The sequence below is a fragment of the Pagrus major genome, chromosome 1 (genome assembly GCF_040436345.1).
Source record: "Pagrus major chromosome 1, Pma_NU_1.0".
NCBI lineage: Eukaryota > Metazoa > Chordata > Actinopteri > Spariformes > Sparidae > Pagrus > Pagrus major.
In genome coordinates, this window is record NC_133215.1 from 32,948,441 (window position 1) to 32,974,635 (window position 26,195).

General features: G+C 39.2%; 1 protein-coding gene across 1 annotated transcript; it reads left to right on the top strand.

Moving 5' to 3' along the window:
- The first annotated feature begins 488 nt into the window (after nt 1-488).
- On the top strand, nt 489-19,030 carry LOC141003940 (ribosomal protein S6 kinase beta-2-like). Its single transcript, XM_073475429.1, has 17 exons — nt 489-706; nt 1,675-1,696; nt 1,847-1,901; nt 3,157-3,194; nt 3,299-3,413; nt 5,380-5,448; nt 5,646-5,793; nt 6,047-6,104; nt 8,411-8,511; nt 9,038-9,128; nt 9,451-9,541; nt 10,915-11,022; nt 13,014-13,076; nt 16,004-16,081; nt 16,320-16,427; nt 16,587-16,699; nt 17,872-19,030. Exons 3-17 carry the CDS (start codon nt 1,848-1,850, stop codon nt 18,047-18,049), a joined length of 1,413 nt encoding a protein of 470 aa, XP_073331530.1. The 5' UTR covers nt 489-706; nt 1,675-1,696; nt 1,847; the 3' UTR covers nt 18,050-19,030.
- Nucleotides 19,031-26,195: the final 7,165 nt, after the last annotated feature.

Below are 26,195 nucleotides of genomic sequence, written 5' to 3' on the forward strand. Positions count from 1 at the left end.
GTGTGGTCTGTCCTCTCTCAGTTCACCATGGTGGAAACGAGGTCAAGTGGCTTGGGCATCACTTGGTGACACTTAGGTCTGCTCAGTCATCCTCCTGGATTCACACCTGTCATATATTTTAATATCATCTACTAATGATAATTTGTCATTGGAATCTGTTAACTCTTTAATTTTGTGTAATTTTTCACAATTTTTTGCATCTGTTGCATGTCTGTCTGTCTTGGGAGAGGGATCCATGTGACTCCCACAGAGGTTTCCTCCATTTTTTTTGGCTGCTACAAGGTTTGTTTTCCCTCAAATCGAGGGTTTAAGGACAGGATGTCGTTCACTGTACAGATGAGGCAACCCACTGAGGCAATGTGATTGTGATTTTGGGTTATCTAAAATAAAACTGATGTGACTCGACTTTGCCAGCTGTTATTGTTTTTCTTTTAGGGCCACGCAGGCGGACAGCAGACACCTAAATGACGTAGGAGGTTAAAGGGTCCAACCAGCGTCAGTGACAACAACAACAGCGCGTTGCCTTCATGCTGGATATTGGAGCATGAAGGGAACCGAAACGGCTCTCTGTGTTGTTGCTGGTTAACTTGACGGACGTGTAAGAAGAGCAATGACGGACACTGCTGTTTGTTTGTAATATCTATTCCGCTTTTAAAACTATCGGACAGCGAACTGAGAGAAGGAACAGTCGGAGGTTCTATCACAGGTGACAAGCTAGCATTAGCATGTCTTTGACTCGCTACCTGTCAAAGCAGCTTTCAACGTGATGTTAGCTCACACTTGCTAACGGTACTGAGTCAATTTTAACCAGTGGAGGGATTTGCGGGAAAAGGAAACACTCTAACAAACCTACCGTCTAACTTTATAGCAGTCTAATTAACCCAAACTACAACGTTTGCTGTCTTGTTCACTTGTATAGTATTGGTTGTCATCTGATTAACAAGCATGCTAACGTGAGCAGTAAAGCTTAAGGCCAGCTCTGTCAAAGCATTTGATACTGAGACGTCTGTAACTTGAGATAAGTGTAATATCCCAGAGTAGCATGAGATAAGTAATATCCCTTGACACCACATACTTTAGGATAAGGGCACAGAGGCGGTTGTCAAGGTCCCATTCAAACTTAAAGATGTAAGGTTAACTGTGTCATGTTTTGCCAAGACAACTTTTTTTTACCTGGTGGAGGCTAGGCTAACGTTAGGTTTTAGATGCAAGTATTTTGAATTGAGACTAACGCACGCCATTGCTTTTCAACATGGTTACAGTAGATTGGTTTAGTGCTGGGTATAATCTCTCAAGATTGCCTAGATCACTGGGTCAGTTGCTAGCAAATCAAAGGGTCCTAGGTCCTTGGAAAGATCTCAGATCCAGTAAAAGACAAAATACTTACCGGAATCCCAGATTGCCCAATCATCTCTTTACCATTATAATTTCTTTAATTGCAGTCAGTTCATTTGCAAATCTGTAAAACAATAACAATGTTGCTTTATGGAATAAATCGGGTATTTCTGGGATAATGAATACCAATCAGCATTCAGATTAAAGACTGACGGGTTATGGAATAAAGACAAATCCTCTTGCAAAGCAAAATCCATACAGTATATATTGTGGAAATTCAACTGAGAATTGTCTGTAGATAATGTCACTTATGTGGATTATATGTTTTTTTTCCCACAGAATTGATAGCAGACAAAGCAAGGTACGTATGACCTAGGCCTGTACATTGCCTGTTTCTCAGGATATGTAAGTTTCATAGTTGTCCAGCCATGCTACATTCCTCATTAGGGTGGAAGTTTTAATGAAGTTGTGGTCGAAACACAACAGAGTGACTGTACAGTTTCTGTTGCAGGATGGCAGGAGTATTTGACATAGACTTGGAGACTGAGGACGTCAGTGACACAGAGGTCTGTATCTCCCAGTTAATGATAACACTACTGCTGAATAGTCATAACTCAAATACACAAGAATGAGAAAACGGTTAATTTGCCTTGGTACCATTTATTTCAGGTTTAAACACATTTTGATCACATAATACTTGTAGTATTCTTGCAAATGTGGATTAAAGCCACACTTTTATACACATTGCCATGAAAGCGTTAATTTCGAAAATGTGGAACACATCTTATTTTTTGTGGGATATTTGGCCAAACTAGGGATGGCTCGATACTACTTTTTCATGTTCGATTCCGTTAAGACAACATCTGCCGATACCAATATCAATCGATGCAGCCTTTTCCCTCTCTGAAACAACAAAGCTGTAGATAGTACATCTGTATGGAAGCATGTTGTGTTTTCACCAGCAGTAACTAAACATGACTCCTGAAACAGCTGAAAGCGAAAAAGAGAAACAGTGAAACACAACAGATGATTGAAAGTACAAACAGGACAATAGAACAAAAGAGATTCTGTTGGAAGCTACAGAAGTATTGAGAGCTTAACACTGACTTTTCAAAACGCCTTTCTTTCAGTTTTCCTGCACAGACATGAGTTCAGTTTCGTTGTGAGGGGGAGACAGGGGCTTAGTACGGGTTGGCTGCAGGTCCATTGCCGGTGCGGCTCTGCTCAACGTGGCGCAGTAAAACTGGTGATGGAAAAGCAAATCGGCAAGGCTTAGTTTGACTCGGTGCACCCAAACGTGCTAGTGGAAAAACGCCATTGGTTGTTGCAGTGCACTTTTCTTTTTGGCACTCGTCGCCTGTAAAACATTGGGCATATTTCTTCCCATGGTGTTTCTGCAAGTGTTGTATCGAGTTCATGGTGTTGCAAGTTTCCAACAGTGCTGCCACCCCTCGAAACACTTGCATTGCATAAATTGCACTCAGCTGTTTTACTTTTTTCTTCCATTAGCTTAAAGTAATTCCACACAGCTGAAATGATGAAAGTCTCACTCAAGCTTGCTCCAGCTAGTCTCGTGACACATGCTGGTCTCTTTATGGCGTGTCACGCATAGTTTCAGCATTTATGGGAGAGTTAAGGCTAATCAGATCGGATTATACATTTTCCCCTCTCAGATATCCGATCCTGGGATTTTGGCCAAAATCGGATCAATACCGATACTGAATATCAGATTGGCGCATCCCTAGCTATAACCATTTTAAAATTTTGCCTTACTATTATAACTTTGATTAACCTTATTGGCTTGTTGTTCTCCATCTGCAGGATGACGTCTGTGACTTCACTGTGACAGAACCAGAGAAGTAAGTTGAATTTACCATTTAATCTAAAAGAAAAAGGATGCTGATATATTACAAAAACTATTTTATACCAATACTGCTACTTCTCTGTGTCATGCTCATCCCAGCGTTCAGACGGAGGAGGTGGAGTTGACCAGTGAAAGTGTCAACAGAGACAGTGAGCGAGTTGGACCTGACTGCTTTGAGCTTCTTACTGTTCTGGGAAAAGGAGCCTATGGCAAGGTGTGTGTGTGTGTGTGTGTGTGTGTGTGTGTGTGTGTGTGTGTGTGTGTGTGTGTGTGTGTGTGTGTGTGTGTGTGTGTGTGTGTGTGTGTGTGTGTGTGTCATTTTTGTGTGTGAGGTTGTGCACACTGGTGTAGGGCTGCTCGATTATGGCAAAAATCATAATCACGATTATTTTGATTGATATTGTAATCACGATTATTAAAGACTATTATTCATTGATTTGAGAACAAGCATTTATTGAATTTTTAACTCTGGTATTTCTTTTAACATGATAAGTTTGAACTGAAAAACAAGAAAAATGCAAATAAATAATTAAAATATATTAATAAAATGAATTAAATAATATGTAAAAATAAAAAAACCATAGGTCCGTTGTGGTGGCAAAATAAAATGCTGTTGACACTTCTCTTGCAACTTTTCCGCGACATTCGTCATAAAGGGCAGGCAGCGCAATTCTGCTGAAATGGTGACGTGATGGTAACACTTACTACCGCGTGTCCAATGTGTTAATCAGTTTATTGAACCCCGGCTTGCTAACGGTGTTGATAGGACACATGTCTTTGGCATCATGTATGTGACGGAATCCGTTATTTCTTCATGCCTGCGGGAGCCGGGTGGATATGCGGTGGTATTGTAAAGTGTGTCCTTAATTGAGAACGGTGTGGCGGTGGCAGGAGTCGAGGAGCTTTTCATTTCTTTTGTTCCTTCACTGCTTGGTCATGTATTACTCTGTGTGTGGACTTTAAATGGTTAAATAAATTGGTCGTGTTCCCTTGAGGTGCAGACACGGTCGCGTGACATATCTTGCACAATATCTTCGTTTGTTCCGAGTCAGACTCCTCGAAACCGAAGTGTTTCCACACCACAGAATTCGCTTTACCTTTCTTCCCAACCAAAGGCTCCTTTCTGCCATCTTCTACCGTCTTCTTCTACGCATTTTTTCCAAACACCCACTGGCAACACGCACCGGCGTGGCTGAAAGCGAAACTGTTCAGGCGGGGGTGGGGCGGAGTGCACAGGTGGAGATGGAAGGGTTCGCTGCATTTACCACACAAGACACGGCGTGCGGCAGAATGATCGTTTTATTACGATTATCTTGTTTTCATGATCGAGGGAAGCCAAAATCGAAATCGAAATTGAAATTCAATTAATCGCCCAGCCCTACACTGGTGTGTCAAAGTACTTTTCTGAGTACATTTTCTAGAGTATCAAAAGTACCGGTGAAAGTAAATTATACACACATTTGTTTAACTGCAATCATCATATTCAAGGATGGGGGCAGGCAGGCTTGCAAAGAGTGACAAAGCAGTGTTACCTGCAGAGTCACTTCACTGTCGACAGGAGAATGTCCCTGTCTTTTAAAGAGATCGCTGTTACCCTCTCCTCATCATGCTGACTCGAGCATTGTTCCATTTGGAGCAATTTCCTTAATTGTTTTAATTCACTCTATTTTATTTAGCTTAGATCTTCCCACTAGTATGAGTCAGGGAGAAATAGGAAGAAGAGAAAAGAGACAGAGCGCTCTGTAACAGACTCCTCTTTCCCAAGCAGCGGGATCAGCGCCTGCGAGAGCACTTTGTCTTTTTGTCATTCCTGACAATCGTGCTAATATAATCCATTAAGTTGTTGCGGGTCGGGCTCTAAAATGTGCTACTTTGGCTCTGATTCAGCATGCAAATAAAGGTAGTAAATAAAAAGTTGTAGCAGAAAATGGAAGCACTCATGTTAAGTACAAATACCAGAATCAAGATTGTACTTATCTGTAGTACTTTAAGAGCATGTATTTAGTTACATTTCATTACTTTCTATAACTGGGTAGGAATGTCCTTGGAGATACACCCACTAATCATCATGTACTAATACCAATACTGCTTTAAACATTATGCCATGATGATATCTGTTTATCAGATAATGTCTGACGTTAATAAACAAAATAATATTTAAATGAAATGTCTTTTTTCAGGTTTTCCAGGTGAGGAAGGTTCAAGGTGCACAGACGGGGAAAATATTTGCCATGAAGGTCCTGAGAAAGGTATATTGTTGCAGCCCACATCTTTGTCCTAAGACTGAAATTAGAAGATAAACAATACATGAAGGTGTTCCTCTCTTTCCATTGATTCTTCATTCTTTTCTCTCCACACCACCCCTTATCTTATTTCTTCCCCTACTTCTACTTGTTCTGCTTTTAACACTCTAATTTTCTCACTTGTCTTGTTCACTTGTTTATAGGCTAAGATAGTGTGTAATGCGAAAGACACTGCCCATACACGAGCCGAGCGGGAGATCCTGGAGACGGTGAGACACCCGTTCATCGTGGATTTGCTCTACGCCTTCCAGACTGGGGGAAAACTCTACCTTATACTTGAGTATCTGAGCGGTAAGACAGAGGCATTTAGGGATGGACTGATGGTTATGGATGATAAAGACATAGGAGCAGAGACCGATGCCATGGGCTAACTTTTGTGCTACCTACACACCTTTATCTGATCTCTTAATTTTTAGCATTTATGGCTATAACGTTGTTGGAAGGGGAAGGGAATAAAAGTGGGATGAATGGAGAAATTAAGGAATACATGGGAAGAAGATTCTCTAATGCCACTAACCCCACAAACCCTACTGTTTATCACCAGGAGGGGAATTGTTCATGCAGCTAGAGAAAGAAGGCATCTTCATGGAAGATACTGCTTGGTAAGGACTCATACGGTACTTCCGGGTTTTGAAAATCAGCAACAGTTGTTAGTTTTATTTTTTCTCTTCACTCAAGGGTTATCCCATATCAACCTGCCTAGGCCCTCATGTTAAAACATCTATTTAATTCTTGGGACCTCTCAAGGCCCTATAGCTGTACTTCCAATTATTTTGTAAGCTATGATTTTTTTTAAGTTTGGCCCTCTGAGCTAAATGTAATCATTTTTCATATTCTTTGTATGTGTATTCAAGCCTCACCAATCACATATTTGTCACTGGATTGGGTTGAAATTTGTCCTGATCATTCAAGAAACCCTAAGGCATACTTTACAGAATGGATTCATTTCAATTAAATTGATTACAATAAATGTAATTTATATCTTTGTGTGATACGTATTTAGCCTGTTTTTCATTGGGTTCAGGGAAGTACAGCTTGTAAGTGTTTGGTTAGTTGCATACTAGATGATGTCAGAAATTAGTTCAGACAAGTTTGAAATTGTGAAATACTGTATGGGTATTGAGCTAAAGAATCAAGATTAATATTTTGTCCACAGACGACAAGATGACATCATCTGTATGCAACTAACAAAGCCTTGTAGCAGTCCCATCGTGTAAGACTTGCTATCTTTTGTTGTTTTGGGCTGAATTTCAAAATCCCTCTGGACTGATTGCAGTGGATTCGGATCACCTGTGCACAGGGTGGGGAGACTGACTCCTAATTAATGAGTGCCAATCAGGGTGTGATGACACCCTTTTATTAAGGCTTAAGAGAGGTGAGGAATAGCACCCAGGTTGGACTCACTCTTGTTCTGAATCCGTCCCTGACACACCGCAGACCTCATCCCGATAGATTGCCAGCCAATAACGCTGGTCTGTTTAGGCCCCTATTGAGATTTCTCTCCTGCCCCATTTCATTCTAGTTGAGGGAAATTATGTTTATTTTGTCGCCAAGTTGAGTGAACACAAAACTAGGTTATCTGCATCAGGGCCATCCTTATTTTTGCAAGTGATGCTTGCAAAAATAAGGCCTGACTCCTGCAGGTTTTCTTTTGCTTGTTTATTTTTAGTTTATCTTAAGTGAACCCCTGGAAACCCAAGCCCCTATACGCCTTCAGTTTTTCCCATTTTATTTCATTGGGGACTTGAGAGCTTGTAAAAGCACATTTCAGTTTGATTATCCCCTGAAGAGGCATTTGTTTATTATCCAAGTAGTTCACATTTGGCATTCCCTGTAGATATACGTATTTTTTGTGTATATTTTTATGTAGGTTGGGGCTGGTTTGTCAGCAGCCCCATTCACACTGCCCTATGAGTGCGGGTATCCTGCGACAATTCTCTGCATCCTCCTCGGTGCGAAAGTTTGAGATGTGGCGAGGGTTGAAATGTATTTATAAAAAAAAATATGATTATAAACAGTCAGCGGGTACATTTGTAGATTAACAGGTGGACACCGGGGGAAACATTTTGAAAGAAACACAGACGTCTATCATCATGACGTGTAATGTCACGCCTCTTTTGGATCTGCAGCGCCGGCTTTGTGAAAGGTGTGAAAAGGGCTAGCATTTTACTGCCAGTACTGTCACAGCCTCTACAAGCTCTAACATGTAAATGTCCTGTACCCAATGTAAAACTGGCCCAACAGGTATCAAACAAAGATAGAAAACCTTGAAGTCAGCACAGTACATCTATCTATGAAATAAAACCACTGAATATAATATTACAGCCAATAAAAAGTATGAAAAAATAGCTTTTTTAGTTTTATCAAATGAAGGACTAACAGAGAAATTTCATATTTTTATCATAGATATTATCATTAATACATTGTAAGTGAAACCTAGTGGAGATGTAAATTTTTGAAAATGAAAGTTTCTTTGATCAGCTTAAAGATGATTTATTGTTATTAATTTGATAACTGTTAACATTCTGCAACTCCTAGTTATCCTTTGTGTTTCTTGGATGTTCAGGACAAATTTCAAGACAATCCAGTGAAAAATATGCAATTGCTGAGGCTTGAATACACATACAAAGAGAAACAGAAATTATGACATTTGGCTCTTTAAAAATTCATAACTTGGAAAAGAATTGAGTTCAGCTATAGGATTTTGCAAGGTCTAGTGAATTTGTACATGAACTTTTTAAAAAAAATGCATGACTTGCAATTAGAAAAGTTCTGAATGCGGAGTTGACATGAAATGACCCTTAATAATGATACATTGTTACATTCTTTAGTCTCACTTTTGCAGTTTAGATCAGATCAGTCTGCCTGTTGTATATCATGGACTCAAATGATTTATGTCTGTGTGTAGTTTCTATCTAGGAGAGATCACATTGGCCCTAGGTCACCTCCACTCCAATGGGATTATTTACAGAGACCTTAAACCTGAAAACATCATGCTTAATCACCAAGGTAACACTCCTCATGCAAGTAAATGTGAACAATACAACGTCTTCAAATATTGAAATTGAATGCTGATACATATTTCTGATTTAAAATGCAGAATGATCGTAAATACATTTGGCTTTTGGAATAAATGTGTAGTCTGTAATAGTTTTGGGGCACAAACTGATTGACCGAATCAACTGACCTGTAACCCTAAAGTATAGTGTAGCTCTGAATGTGTTTAGAAATGTAAAATATCTAGATTTATTAAAATTTAAAAATAAAAAATTTAATGTCTGAAGTGTGAGCTATAATTTCAGTCTCATCTCCCCCAAAATATGTGTTTTGAATGTTTCATTTTAAATGCTGCATTTTGACTGAAACTGTCCGTAAGTGCCCCTGTGGATGTGAGCACCATTTGGTGTCTCTGTGCAGTTTCCTGTTTTGCATCGTGGTTGAAACTCAATAGCGTGACAATTTTATTTCCTCTTAAAAAGCAACATTACACGTTAACCACAATAGTCTGACTTCAGTATGTTTTTTCTCTTTACAGGACACATCAAACTAACTGACTTTGGACTCTGCAAGGAATCAATTCACGATGGAACCGTCACACACACTTTCTGTGGCACCATAGAGTACATGTGGGTAATACTGCGCTCGCTCTAATACGAACACACACACTGCCAAATTCTTACTCCTGAAACTTTGAACCCATCTGTGTCCTCCTGTGAAACTGGTTGCTGCCAGTTTGTTCTATTGGAATAAAAACATGTTATTCTCATGTTGATGCAGGACTATAAGAATCAAAAGATTTAAACAAATGTAATAATATATTACATTTAGAGTTTTCAGTATTTTCTGAATCATTAGAAATATTAAATACAAATCCACCATTTTGCCCCGCCCACACACATCCTCAAACTATTCACATGTGCATGATGTGTATGTCTTCTTCTCTGCCAGGGCTCCAGAGATCCTGACCAGGTCAGGTCACAACAGAGCAGTAGACTGGTGGAGCCTGGGGGCCCTGATGTATGATATGATGACCGGATCAGTAAGTTAGAACTGTGTGAGAGAATAGTAATTCATTGTGAGGAAGCAGTCTGAAGATAGTGATGGGCTGTCGTAGTTATCATTTTGTTCCCTTTAAACTGATTATTGTGGAGTAAGAACCTGCTCCACATTGTCCTTCATACCCATGCTCAGAACACCTCTAAAGAGACGCACCGTGACTATAAACCAGTCCAAATTTCCCCCTCTTATCATGAAAGAGTAGCTGCCTGAGCCTGAGGTCTGCAACCGCTTAGTCTTTCACAGAGAGTGAGAAAATCCCCCCCGGTTCTCATTCTGAGTAGCTTGTATCGTCGATCTCATTCTTTTGGTCTGCACTCAGAGCTTGTGACAATAAATGAGAGTTGGAAAGAAAAGGAAACTTTCTGTGTCCAGCCAGCTCTGTAACCGAGAATAGCCTGGGTGATGTCATGTCTCACCCTACTGAATCTATTTTACTGAGGAAGAAAACTAGTGAGGCGTAGAGTAGTTGTATTAGGGACTTGGCTGTAACTTACTACAAAAATGACGAATGCCATATTTCAACTGGTTACTGAACATTATTACAGAGAAAAAATACACAACTTTTCATCATTTACATCCCTATAATCTCAAGGTTGCTTTAATAACACTGACTTTGACACTACTGCTGTCTTGTGGCCTTTTTGAGTCATTGCACTGTTTTTATAATATTCACAATGCAAACACATAAAATACTTGTTGATTTTTACTACAGTGTTAGGATATGTTGATAATATTAACCTTTCTAACTATCTGTATCAAGTGTAGTTCTATATCAAGTGTAGTACTATATCACTGCACTTAAGATACAACATAGGCTTATGAATGCCCCAGAGGAAAGGACATTTTATTGAAAGAGCCAAACTTTATATTAAACTTCCTGCCCCGCTGGCTACATCATGGAATACGACCTCCCTGCTCGCTGCGAGACGTGCCTTGACCCACAGCACTCCAGGCTAGCTCTCATTCCCAGGGCCACGTGTCCTTCTGTGCACACCTGCCCATGGAAGAGAACTTGCGGGGGCTGGACGCCTTCTTGGCGCTTCAGGAGGACGATGAAGACCGCAGGATAAACCTAGCGACAACTCTTAGGGGGCTATACTCATAGAATCGCAGGTTAATACATAACCAATGATCTTCAAGCACTTAAAAAGTTTATAAATTTCAGCCAGATTAAGGAAACATTTTTAGAAGTATTTTGTAACGACTAAATAATTGAAACAGATCGTGGAAACTGTTCCAAGTCATAAAAACAGCATCATGTGCTACACTGTCAGTGGGCAGCTCGTGGCTAAGTGTTCAGTTCGCCTGTTCTCCCCTAGTTACTGCTGACTCACTCCTGTGTTTCTCCACCAGCCTCCATTCACAGCTGAAAACAGGAAGAAGACCATTGATAAGATTTTGAAGTGTAAACTCAATCTTCCCCCATACCTGACCATCGATGCCAGGGACATCATCAAGAAGGTACTATAACATACACACACACATGCAAACACACACACCGATAGATGAATGGCAGGAGAAACATTTTGTACATTGTTTTGTCACCCACAGGGAGTATTCAGAAAAGATGGCAATGAGTTATTTTTTACTGATGGAAATAACCTTGAGTCATTTTACTCTCAAATGATCGTACAAAGTGTTCTGATGCTCATATTTTTTTACAGTCCAAAAGTATAAGATGCCTACACCAGTAATTTAAAAGGGTGAATAACAGCATTTCTTCTATTTGCATTAGTGTATCAATTATCATTGTCCATGAGGTTTCCTCCCTCAATGAAACTACTCTGGCTATGCTTTTTCTTCTTTAACCACCAATAATGAGCTTAAAATGTGCTCGTTCTCATTTTACCATGACAAACAATAGGAACCTCTGATATTTACAGCAAAGCAGATGCATGCTGTTGACCAAAATAAAATAATCACTAACGCCCTTAACCCTGCAGAGTAATCCTCTTTAAAGCAATGCAGCAACACTGACATGAGGGTAACCCTCCTTTTCTCAGTGGCACTTCACGAGCCATCAAAGTTTAGATTTTCTGAAGATTTAGATCAGTCTGTGCAAACCACTTTTTTTCAGTTGGGTTCCAACTTCTGCATTTACATCTTGATTTGAAATGACAACAAAAGTGCCTCAGGGTTGCATTTAGTGTTGATTGAAATAACCATTAATTTGACTGTAGCTTTACAGTAAACAGTTATTATTTCATCGGTCCACACAGCCATCTTTCATATCATTGTTTCTTTTGTATTCATTGAAGGTTTTACAACATATCTACATAGTTTTTATTGTGAAAAACTGTTATGAATTCATATTTTTTCTCATACATTTAATTTGCTAAATAGCTTAATAGGCACTATGTAGTTTTTTGAGAAGAAATTCAAATTCAGAATTTTAATTTTTACAACATTAATGAGATAAAAATACAAACAATACAATTTTTTCAATAACTGAATAAACAAGCTGTTCTTAGAGCAAAATAAGCTCCCCAGAACACAGTTTGAAGCTAGAGCAGTGACAGCATCCGGCTTCTGATTAAAATTTCTTCCCCAAACTACATAGTGCACCTTCAGTAAGCAGCAATTTAATGCACTACCTTGTGGAATATGTTGGTGCTGCAGCTAATATTCACACTACACTGTTGATTTAAGCTTGTAGCAGCCAGCCTTTCTGTCTAAGAGACATTTCTTGTAAGTTGGGTTTTTATGGATATTTGTGCATTTATCTAATGTTCTGTTGCACCTTATTTTCATGTGACTGCAGAACCACACCCTTAAAGCCCTGATATTCCAAAACCCATCATACCTGCATGTTCCAGGTGTAATCTAACTATTTTAAAGGCTGCTGTTCCATCCTGGTAGTGGTAAATAAAGCACTGTTGACTTCAATCCCTGGATTACAGTGTATTCCTTCTGAGTGAGGAAGATCCACCTGTTGCATTATTCCACTAGCTAAAAACACCCTGTGATTTACACTATGAGTGCAAAATTTTACCACTTAAAGGACATCAATTATTGCGTGCATTACTCACCACGAGCAATGGCAGCAGATCGCCAACCGCAATCCCATGCAGTTTCTTCAGAAAATGCTAAATGTTTTAGTTAATGTTATTAATATTATCATTATTAAGTCAAAGGATTTCTTTTGTATGTGAACATATATAATATCTGTATGCCAGTGTTTGGTCTTATATGATGTCACCATTGTTATAATGAGTATTGGTATTACTAACATGAAACTAGTCCTTCCATATGAATTAACATCAGTTAGTTAGATGAATTAATCTGTCTCCACTGACTGTATTGTAACCTAATGAAAGTATCTATCTTTCCCTCTTTATTTTAATTTCATTATTTTCTTTGTATGACTGCTCACTATAAACAATATTATGAAAACAATTTTAGTGAATATTTGAAAAATGAATCTTTATAGACCCCACTGTATCTTTTTTCAGCTGTTGAAGAAGAACCCAGCCCAGAGACTTGGCTCCAGTAAGGCAGACTGTGCTGATATTCAGGTAACTAACTGTGGTAACATTTCATTCACTCACATTCACCAATAGTGGTTACAACGACTATTGACCATGTTAGCTTTCTGCCTGGTATTAACATAGTTTCACTACAACTGTACAAGCTAAAAATAAATCTGAAGACATATTGAAGACATTACAACACAAAACAACCAAGTAGTGTATATCATATAGGACATGGTTTCTAGCCTATTACTCAAAGGTCCGTATCTGTTATTTATTCAAGATTTTGGGTCCAGAATGATTGGCAATCACAAAATAAGCTAACATTTAATCAATTTATGAACCTGCCTCTCACATCTCACGTCAAAACGATTAAAAATTATTAAAAAAAACAACCAAATATTCTTTTAGTTATAGTTTGCTGATCACAATCTAATCAGATTTTCTTTAGGCTAATAGTATTTTTGAAATCTGCCTATGTAGAAAAATATTAGATATGCTTATTATTGTAGCATGTAATTATTAAAAGTGCTGTAGTGAAAGAACAACGAAGTAATAATGGATGTAAGCCTGTGTATTTCAACAAAGGAAAAAAGTTAAAAATCTCTATTGCGTACACACAAAATGGGGTGTGAAAGAGGCGTACGCCATTTCCCATGCAAAAGTTGTGATCTATAAAAACAAACCTGACGGGAGAAAGTGCGCACCTGTAAGCAAACTCTGACCTATGTGTACGGACATTTTGGAGGCAAAGGGGAATTGGCGACATAAATGGTGACGTGGGGAATTGAAGCAGACTATAGAAATGAAACGTGAGAGACATTATTCAGTGCATAATGATACATCTCTCAATTAATTTCACTTCATAGCAAACGTTATTTATAGATCCATGTTATCGTAAACATTCAAATCAGCAGTGTCATTTGTACTTGCGCATGTAGTGAAGTATGATTATTCCATAAACACCCAAATCTGAAATCATATTTCCTCAGCGCTGTCTCACCATCTCATTCCAACCCCCGGAGTGCAGCGGAGATTACATCAGATATCATCAAAGAATGAATACTGTAAACATATAACATAAGTATGATTTTAGTTTCCATATAACCGAGTAAAATCAGTGCACTACAGTGAACACCATCGACTGGGCTGTCAGGCGCCCACTGTGCGCCACTTTGAGTGCACTGGAGACAGCACTGTGGCACACACACACTCCGCCTTCTCCAGTCAGCTCATCGGTACATCTTCATAACCAGCACATGTGGATTGTGTAAATTAAGAATGCGTGTAATGTCAGTGACAGCACTCGCACAATCTCTACAGTCCATATCCTCATTGTGAATCCTAATAATAATGCAAGCCATGTTCACCAGAACCAAACTTCAACAAATAAATAAATTGTGTTCATGTATCAAACTTCCACTTTCAAATGATATCCCAGGGTGGGGGATGACACTGATCGTCACGATCATTTTGGCAAGTGAAACAGTCAGTGTGATCGCTGTACACATAAAAATACTGCAGGTCTTATAGGTCTTCTGAAAATGTGACCAAATCTGCTGGCCCAAAAATATACATACAGTAATTCTGATATTTGGTCAAATATCTCTTGGTCATTTTCCCCTCACTTAGGGACTTTTGATAACCATCCACAAGCTTTTGGCAGAACCTAAATTTGTTGGCACGGACTTGTTTCTTAACCACAGTGCAAATGTTCTCGATAGGGTTCAAGTTAGGACTTTGGGAAGGTCATTCCATAATCTCAATTCTAGCCTGATTTAGCCGTTCCTTTACCACTTTTGATGTGTGTTTGGGATCATTTTCCTGTCGGAACACCTAATTGTGCCAGATACCCAATCTTCTGCTGATGATTTTAGGTTTTCCTGAAGAATTTAAAGATAATCCTCCTTCTTCATTATTCCATTTACTTTCTTTAGAGCACCAGATCCACTGGCAGCAAAACAGCCCCACAGCATAATACTACCAGCACCATGCTTGACAGTGGGTCTGGTGGTCTTGGAGTTAAAGGCCTCACCTTCTCTCCTCAGAACATATTGCTGCTCATTGTGGCCAAACAACTGAATCTTTGTTTTCATCTGACCACAGAGTTTTCCTCCAGAAGTTTTTTTCTTTGTCCATGTGATCAGCAGCAAACTTCAGTTGAGCTTTAAGGCGCCACGTCTGGAGCTTCTGTCTTGCACAGCAGCCTCTCAGCCCATGTTGTTGTAAAACACACTTGACTGTGGACACTGACACCTGTCTTCCAGCAGCTTCTAATTCATTGCAGACTTTCTTTTTGGTGGTTTTTGGTTGACTCTTGAACATCCTGACCAGTTTTCTTTTAGCAGCAGATGATAGTTTGTGTTTTCTTCTTGATTGTGGCAGTGACACAACTGTGCCATGCACTTTATACTTAAAACAGTTGTTTGCACATAGATTCTCTGGGGTTCAGGTCAGGCGAGTTGGCTGGCCAGTCGAGCACAATAATGGGATGTGTGGCATAGGTGGCATGTGTAGTAACATCTGCATGAATGGCAGGACCTGAGGTTTCTCAGCAGAACATTGGCCAAAGCAACACACAGCCCCCGTCGGCGAGAAGAATTTTGCCCGTCTCAAAGTCACTCAGATCCTTACGCTTGCCCATTTTCCCTGCTTCCAACATCAGCTTCGAGGATAAAATGTTCCCTTGCTTCCTAATATGTCCCACCCACTGACAGGTGCCACTGTAATGCGATAATCAATGACTGATTGGTGTATAGTGCATAGTATGAAAGCAAAATTACATGCACAACAGGAGCTATAAAAGTGGACCGAACAGACAGCAGTCAAGCTAGACAATGACATTAGATTTGATTCAACTAATTGTTGTACAGAATGCAGATACTGGTGTTCAGGGACTAATGTTCATTTAGCTGGAAATGGTGTATATGGAAATGGAGTATATATTGATTAGCCCTTTTGTCCAACTGCAGAAACATCCATTCTTTAGGCACATCAGCTGGGATGACCTGCTGAACAAGACAGTGGAGCCGCCATACAAGCCACAGCTGGTAGGTCATCAGTTGTCCTTGCATGCCCATTATATTGTCTAATAACTTATTCAGTAATATTATACTTGTTATTCTGAGCTAGCAGAGTTAATTCTGCAAACTCTGGTGCTCTCACTATTTTTTCCTTCTCAACCAGCAACTTCTGTAGTTTCATGTTTTCAAACCTCTCAATGTCTTTTTGTTACATAGTTACAGACCTTCATATCACTTCATACCTCTCCTGTCTGTCTCTCTGTAGCAATCCGACGAGGATGTGAGCCAGTTTGACACCAGGTTTACCAGACAGACACCGGTGGACAGTCCAGATGATACCTCACTCAGCCACAGTGCAGAGCTTGCCTTCGCTGTGAGATTCTTTTCCCTATCAGTCTTTTGTTCATTTTAAATTTAAGCTCTAGAAACTACAGTCTACTGGAAAACAACCCTCAGTTTCAATTCCAGTAATAAGGCAAGGCCAGTACCATGGTAACATTATCCATCTATGATTGATATCATTTTCCTACAGGGTTTCACCTATGTGGCTCCATCGGTTCTTGAAAGTCTAAAGGAAGGCTTCTCATTTGAACCCAGAATACGACCTGTACGCAGACACAACAGCAGCCCACACACACCCATCAGGTAAGGGTCCCTTGGCCATTTTCACCTCAATTAGGTGATTTAGATAGCCATCCACAAACTTCTGGGAGACATTACATACCGACGATGCTATGTATTACATTAGAAACAGACAGTTGGTCAATAGGTGATCTCTACTACCTAAACATGACTTCCTCATGACTTCCTGTTGCCAACTTTCTGTTCTTCTTAAAGGGACACGGTAACAGAACACTTGTCTTTGTCTTCTCTTTCCTGGAGAGTCTTTTCCTTGAGTGATAAGTCCAAGAGGCCATTAATTTCTCTTTAGTTGGTCGTCCTTGAAAAAGCACGATGGAGGCTGGAGGTCGGGCTGGTAAGACTGCCACTTCCTTCGTGGCTGAAGTAAAGTAGGATATTGCTACTTCCATCTATCCCAGAAGGTTTGAGCCAGATGTTGGACCTGGTGCCACTGGTGTTTATGGAGGTTTTTTACCTAGTCACTGATTGGGGCAGAATTGAGTCACACTTTCTGAGTGAGGAGGGTTGCTGGTGTAAGTATGAGTGGACCGCCAGGACACCGTCCATGGGCTGAAAACATTCAGGCCGACATTTGTGAATGGAGGTTCAGTTGAAAGACGATCCGCTGAAAGATCTGCCATCTTCTGTGTCTGAGGTGTGCTACGGAGTTTACTCTATGTGGCACACCCATAGATAACGCTACTCACTTGCCTTTTTTCGCCGACTCTCTCGGTGAGCAGTCGTCCCTGGTGTTGTCTTTTTCTGATAGTAATATCTGACCAAAAGAGTTGGTATATGGTGCTTGCCTGGGATGATGACAATCAAACTTGTGCAAGTTACATGATGCAAATATTTTCTTCGCGTTTGGTTTGAACACAGTATTACTAGCTGTTATGGTAATTTTGGTTGTAGTTATGTTAATTATTAATCAGAGTTGACAGGTGAGTACCATTTATGAGACTGAATTATTGAATTGGCTATCTTTTCCCTTCTTCAAGGTTGGTGCTCCTGAGGCGATCTAATGTAAATTAGATCTTATTATTTATCATAAATAATAATTATCCCTGATAATCATTATTATTGATTGGCAGAGTAAACCCAAACTCCCTATTAATGTTGCATAAAGGCCCAACAGAGACCAACATGACCAACAAGATCAATAAAAATAATCAGATTTTTCTTTCTATATCTTTCAGTCCTCTGAAGTTTTCCTCGGCTGGACCCTTTAAATCCAGCATGGACGGAGAGCCAGACCCTTTCTCTCCCACCTCTCCATCAGCAGCTCCTGTTACTGTGCCACTGGAAAACGGAGCTGCCAGTCAGCCAATCAGGACGCCTGCGAGGAACAAGAAGCAGAAGGGACATCGGAGATGAGGAGGAAATCTTCAATGAGCCAGCGTGCGCTGCAAGACCGCGGTCAGAATAACATATTAATAGTACACAGTCAGTACTGAGGCATAGAGCTGAATAGTGTTTTGTTTTTTGCTTGTGTCATGCTTTTTGAGGTGGTTTAACAAATAACAGGTGTACTTGGGGCTACTATTCAGGACTTCCTGTTTGCTGTATGACTATCTACAGGTAGATCACTCTACACTGGTTCACTGGATCAACATCGAATTTTCATGCTTTAATTTGTGAAGACAGAACTTCAGTTTTATCATCTGTCTCAGATGGTCACTTTATTGCATAAAGCTTTAATGTACAGCTTCCATATGTCTACTTACATTTTACACTATGGCATAAATACATGGGAAACAATGACCTGTATAACAATATTTTCAACAAAGAACCAATGATTGTTCTGTACAAACTCTACTGAATTTATCATGTTGAGTCAAGGTCAGGAAATGATGGACCTATTTGTAACAGGATTTCATTTTGTATGTACATGCTAGTGCAATTACAGCAAAGAGATCCTGTGATGTGAAGTGTTGTGGCTTTAATTAGTTAACCAGCTCGTAATAAATTCATCAGAGTTTGTGCAAGGAGGTTGACTATCACAGGCTGACATTTTAATTAGAGAACTGATGAAGGAAGGATCACTTGATTGAAGTCCTGATTTCTTTTCCATTAACGTTGAACTGTGAATCTGACCTTCAGTTGTCGGGTTATAAAGTAACTTTTTCAGATTTGTTGGGATGGGACTGTATCATATAGAGATCTACTGAATGAAATGCTACATCGCACACATAAGATAATGTCAGAGTCTTAATGTCTACTGCCAAAGCTTTAACACATCCTATCGTCACATTGTACAAATGGACCAGTCGCAGTGTGCTTGACAAGAGGATTATACTGCATTTATTAATTTGGGTGAATGAAGAGGTTGTAATCCTTTATTAAAATACTCCCTGTAAATAATTACAGTATTAACATGTGTTCACTTAAACACATACATATAGTAATCATATAATTAGTACTATGTACAGTCAAACCAGGCTTTTAAAAGCAGTGTTCTCACAAAACAAATTATAATCTTGTATATAAAGAGTATTTTGGGTTACTGAACAAACCTATTTTTCCACGATACCTAGTTCAAATGGTATTTAATAAGATAAGTAAAATCTTAGATATTTAAAGTGCTTAATTGTCATTGCCTAACATGTTGATGCTGGGTTAAGTCACTGCAAGCTTTCTCAGTGAAACACCAATTCAGTTCAATTCATTTGATGCCAGACTTCTTTCAGCTTTTAATTTTCTTTTCTTAATGACTCATAGATGAGTTAAATTGAATTTAATTGATTTTTTATTAGCACAGTACAATCAAAACAGAATGTTAGGTTAAGAATGCATGAGTGTTGAGGTACTAAAACACAGGCAGCTCTTTAAGGCAGCAAAGACAACATGATTTAAGCAGGGATTATAAGTGTAAATATTAAACATTAATTTAAGAGAAAAGAAAATATTTTTAACAAAATATGACAGATATTAAATTGTTGGTTGAACAGTCTGTGAACTATACAGTTTCATTGGCTCCAATGACTAAATCATCCATTCGCTTCAGTGCTTCAAAATGTTGCCTGTCTGTCATTGTCTTTACTGGAGAATAAAGAATCTAATAAATACATGATGAAATAAATAACCACATGAATATATGCAGACAAAAATAACAACTAGAAACAAGAAATCATCATGGAATCAAAAAATAATCATATAAGCCTTTGGCCACACTAGCAGCATGGTTGTAGTGATGGCAATGTCAGCCTGTCAATGGTTGGCCAGTACACACAGTCATGTCCCCATCAGCATAAACACTTTCGTGATGACTTAGCTTTTCATCTAGTGCCAATATCAGGTCTAAATGTTACTACAAGTGTTAGCATGCTAACATGCTCAACTAAGATGGTGAGCATGATAATCATTAAAACCTACCTGCTAAGCATCAGCATGTTAGCATTGTAATTGGGAGCATTCTGACTTTAGCATTGACCTCAGAGCAATGCTGTGATGAAGTACAGCATCACAGAGCAGCTGGATTCCTCATACAGTCATGTGAGCAAGTTAACCTAACTTTATGCTAAGTCACTATGCAGCACCTCGCCAATTTTATATGCAACATAATTTTATTCAGCATATGTAGGAGGGGTTCCTTGGCCTGAGAAATATTAAAGTCCCCTGCTGTAGACTCGTGTGTAGTTAACTAACATCAGTATTAATTAGGGGTGTGACGAGATCTCATGCCATGAGATCTTGCGATATTAAAACGTGACTATATTTCTCGTCAAGGTGAAAAGCTGTCACTCGATAGCAGTACATAACAGAGGCAGAACAGCAGCCAGCATGATGGAGTCTGACATTGAACTAGCATAGAAGATGCCCCTGCTACTTTTAAATCATTGGTATTGCAGCAGTTGTGGTACCCGATGGAAACGATAGACGGCAACAAAGTGACAGACATGACACGAACAGTATGAAAGCACTGTAAGGAAATAGTGCCGTACACTGCAGCTAACACGAGCACTATGCAAAGACACCTACAGAACCCCACCACAGCTCTCTACTGAAATCAACCGCGCCTGTTAATAAAACACTGAAAGGCCAGAAAATGCTGACAAATGCCTGGGAAACAGTAAATGTTGTACTGCAGACTCACCCACTTTCCAAGTCCCACACAGAGGCAATCATAGCTGAAGGGTCAAACGTGCTTGGGCATGGTACAGATTGCCTAGTGTGAGTGCGCCCTTAGGCTGGGCAGTGTAGTTGTAGCCAGCTCTCAGCTCTGTATTGTGCTTGAAGAAAAAGTTGTTCAGTCTCTGTTTGCACTTCAAGTATTGAGAGAGTGCTACTTTGATTATGGTTTGCACTTAATAATTACTAAGATTAATAAGAGTAAGATAAACTTAGTTTTATTTATTTTTTATTATTTTAAAATTTCTTTTTTATTCATACTGTTTTTATTTTTTACTCTCCATTTGTGGAAATGAGATCAGTTAGAAGGTCACACACAGCTTCAGTTAGAAGTTAGAAGCTCACACATAGTTCATGCACAGTTATAAGGTCTGAAGAGACTCATGAGAAATCATACATCAGAGAAGCCAGTCAGTTGAGTTTGTGGCAAAACCTTTTACAGTGCTCGCATATTGTTTGTGTCTTTTACTGCATATGATAACTCATACTCATTCAGAAAGTAGAACTGAAGTGACATTCATAACAAAGTGATTACCAGTTAAAACATTTCAAAATTGACCTGCGTTGTTTTGCGTTTTGTGACTTTCGATTGAATAAAAGACTATTTTTCCAGTCATACTTCGTCGTTGAAGTTTTCTTAAAAATAGCGTTAAAATACCGTGTATTGTCTCGTCTCGTGAGCTGAGTGTATTGTCACACCCCTAGTATTGATTGGCCGTTTACTTATTCAGACAGATCATGGCATTGTGGAATAAATAAGACTTTGAGGAAGGACATTTTGAAATGAAAACTGCTGGAATTTGACCACCAGAAACACATCATAATAATGAGCTCAGTTTTAGGCATTTATTGATTGAGTCAGATTAATTTTTGACCAATTGTTATTCACCTGATTATTTCAGAATAGTTGTTCTAGCCTTTTAGCCTTTTTTTCTTTCAGAAGCAATCGTTCTGTTTTCCTGCCTGTTTGCAGGTCACTTGTGCTCACAGCTGTGGGAATCTGGAAAAATAATGTCACACCAGTTAATTCCTACCTTCTTCCACCAGCCTTCCTTCATTTACACTGGATACAAAGTGTGTACATTTTTGATGCTGAGTTGTGAAATGCCTGTCTCACCACTGTTTGAATTATACTCAGAGAAATGGGTAATTCTTCACACTGCAGTTTGTTTCTGTAATGTCATTGTAACTATACAGTGATAATATAAACTGTGGTACATCATGAATTGCAAACAAAGTACAATGCAAGTTTAAAAAAAAAAAAAAGAAAAAAAAAAGGACGAATACATGGGATCTGTTTTATTTTGTTTTGTTTCTTTGTCTAAACTCCAAGTTGCCGTCACAAAATTAGCAGTTGGGAAACTGGAACAGCTGTTAGTTGTATTCAGTTTTGTATGCTTATTTATATAATTAACAGTAATTATGGAGTGATGGATACTATGAAAAAGATTGTCTTGTTGTCCTTCTGTTAACTGATGGATGTGTTATGAATAAAACAACATTAATTGCCAAAATTTTGTACTCAGAATTTTTTTTATCTAGCTTTTCAGTTTTTAAAATGTAAGCATTTCTGATGAATGGATGTATGAATACTTACATAAAGGAAACACAGGTTTGTTTAGGATTCTAGTTATTAAGGTCTTAAGTTAGTGGATACCAGATATGCTGATTTGTAGAATTGAAATCAAAGAGATGTTCATCAGTATTTCTAAGTTCCCAAAGCCATGAAGAGGCCTTCTTTGAAAACATCAGTAAAAAAAAATCACAAATCCCTAAAAACCTTGTCTTCAACTGGAAAAATGCAAACACAGCCACTTTTCTTAAATGCTCCACTAGCCACATTTTTGACAATACACACATACAAATTTCACAGTGTTCTCAGCAGGCTCTCATAACTACTACTATATCACAATTAAGTGATAGCAGTTACTGTCATAAAGGGAGAGGCATGATAATGGATCTCCACCAGTGGCATCTGCTGAGCAGCCGGCCAGACCAAAACGTCACTGAAAGCGCTGTGACCGCCCCAGGAAGAGAGGAAAAAGCAGCGGCATCAGAGCTAAGCGAAACACTCTGGCTAGAGTACAACACTCAATTGGATATTGGACTTCCACACAAGCAGACCTCAGAGAGTTCAGCTTGGCAGTCACACATCCTCTACAATAGTGCTCAACGCTGGAGCCCCCGAGGGCTTTGTGCTCAACCCCCTCCTCTTCACACTGTACACTCATGACTCCAGTACCCGGCTTCAGGAGAACTCTACTGTGAAGTATGCTGACAAAACCATCATCGGCCGTATTATAAACAACGATGAGAGTACATATTGGGAGGACATCAACAATCCTCAGTGACGCACAGAGAACAAGCTACTGCTTGTCAGCAAAACCAACGAGCTGATTGTTGATTGTAGTGAAGTAAAGACACACACCCTGTCTGCATCATTAGAGCTGAGGTGGAGCAGGTTAACTTTTCACACGGTTCCTTGGAATTACCATCACTGATCGTCCAGATGATATGCAAGAAGTTAAAAGTGAATTGTTCACTTTTTCATAATAGCTGGAGATGGAGCCATGGCAGCCATTTTAGTTTCCACCATAACTGTGGGGGTGCCTAACCCCATTTAAATATTTAAATGTTGCCAATCTTTGATACATTATGAGTAATTCCCACTGTAACATCTCTTCATACATCATCTGCTTCTGGACAAATTCAAGCCAGCATTGCAGTTTGGCTCAGCCTATAGTTTATATTCTCCTCCCACTATTGGGCCTTCTCATACTCTTCAGATGTGGCTTCAAATATGTTAAAGCCGCCAATTCAGTTTGGCAGTAGTTTTTTTTAACAAACCTTAAAATTTCCCACATCATTGATCAATTATTGGTATTATTCCACTTTTTATAGCCAGCAATGTGCATTTAGCATCAGCTTTTCAACAAACCTTAAAATATTTCACATTTTTCATATTTTTTTGCAATAATTCAAAGTTTTTACAGCCAGTATTTGACATTTGGTGTCAGATTTTTCAACACCCAGCATTCACAACCGCAAGTTCTTCAGAACTTGCCGTCTTTAGTTGAAGTCTGTATTGCCCTCGCACCACCTTTCTACTCCTCCTCTTCAGACTGCCACTGCATAACCTCATCATATTCTGTATTGTGATCGAATCTCAGATGCTTAACAAGGTTTGTGGTTTTGCCACAGTACCTGACAGACCTTTGAGAAATGGAAAAGCTCCACACGTGTTGGAGGTCAGCCAACATCAAGGTCACCTCTCTGTCAGTGGCGTCTGACACATTATCGGGCTGTAGTTAATGTAGTTAATGTGATACGATGAAAAATAAGTAGTTAATATCAAACAGGTATTATTTAGACCAGATCCTGGTGATAGTAGTTACTGTGTTCCTGGGATGAGAAGTATTGATATGTATGTGTAGATACACACACCACTATTAAACGCTGATGAGAGCTGTTAGACTGAACCAGAACAGTGAAGTTGTGGACAATAAAACCACAATAATGGGCTGAAAGATGCTAAAATGCATCTTAGTTGAGGGCAACAAGCAGAGTCACACAGTTGTGTTTTTGTCGAAGTGCTTCACCCATTAAATTACACATGGTCAATTCATTCATTGTTTATATGGAACTATTGATTAGTGCAGCTTTAAACTGCTGCCTTCCACTTTAGACATTTGCTAATAATTAAAGAAGTTGGATTTTACATGATCCAAATCAAGTTGGGTGACATTTGAAGTGACTTTTATTTCAGGTTTTAATTATGACAGTTGAACTGCAAGTTTATACACATTATGAACATCAGAAACATGTCAAGGACAACTGATAAAAACCTTTAAATGGCCAACGGAATCTTAAGCACTTACGGAATTTTCCAAGATACAAAAATGACTAATATATCTACAACAAATACAGTAATTACCATCAGGTGCACCTTCAAGGTTAAGCAACCTGACTTCTCTGATATTCACTAACTGATTAGCAGCTCATTTATTTCATTTCCGAGCAGCCAAAGTCAGCAGGTGCCAGTTTAGGTTCCGTGACTCCAGCATTGACTCAAAACAAAAAAAAAACATACTGTCCACTGACCTCAAATCAAAGGACATTGTACTTGAGTGTTGGTTCAGGTTTCTTTGAGAACCACATGGCAAAAATAAAACTGCTTATAAGTCAACATACAACTTGAACAAACACTGATAAATTGAAATCTGAATGCAAACATGCTGATTAGTTTATCACGTACACGTTAGGTACACATCTGACTGAAATATGTTGACTTGTGATGCGGGACTATAAAGCCCAGAGCCAAAGTCCCAGTTTGGGACCTCCAAGTTGGAAAACCATCTCTCCTTCACAACGACCAGGTAAGCCTCTATGCTGCCTTCTTCACCACATCAGAACCATAATAGGGGTATATTTCAAGCACTAATTGATAAACCTTTTCTTCAATGGCAGGAACGTTTCTTTCATCACCATGAAGTCCTCACTTGTCCTCTGCCTTCTCCTGGGTGTCATCCTGTCTGTCAGGGCTGCATCATGTATGTACAACATGAACTCACCTTTCTATGCTCTGTTTCACACAGTCCTCTCTATAAAACATGTTGTAGGTTTAGCAAGAAAAAATGTAATTAACATAAGACATGCAACTATAACTACAGTTCAGAACTGATTTGCAGCTGCATTAACAGTATTTATTACATTGATATGAAGGAAATGGCTATGTGTGCTGTGAAAGATCAGTGTGTCCCTCAGGTTGAGACTTCATTTGTGGTGGTGTGTGTTACAGAATGTGAAAGCGACGGGCAGGTTCAGTAATAAATTAGTCAAACAAAGGTTTATGAATACAGTGTTTCCCCTTGGATAAAGTTGTAGCAGGGGAGGTGTCACATACGCGTACATTTGCACGGGCGAAAATCTAATATCACCTTTGGAGTGGACGACTACGTGAAATTTGGGTTGGTTGGTGGGGGGTGGCCTCCATGCAGGGATGCAATTCTTAGTTTCCAAGTTTTGGCTCTTGTGTCAGTTTAAATCAGTTACCTTAATTGTATAGTGATAGCATATACTGTAATAGTGATGTCACAGTTACCCACAGCCAATCTGTGGAGGTCTAACAGTTAACATCAGTTCTTAACAACAAATAAAACATTTCCGAGAGGAATTTCATGATTGATCAGCACCATCTGTAACAAAAGACAGAAAAAGACATGATGGTCAGAATGGTAGATGGTTGTTCATCATATACAAGCAAAGCTTTATTATTAGACAACTCATTTTCTTTGCTCTTGCTTCTTCTTGAAGCTACATTTTGTGGATTGATGCAAAAGACACTACAACCTCTGTTTACCCACAGACATTACATTTTCAGCAGTCCATAACT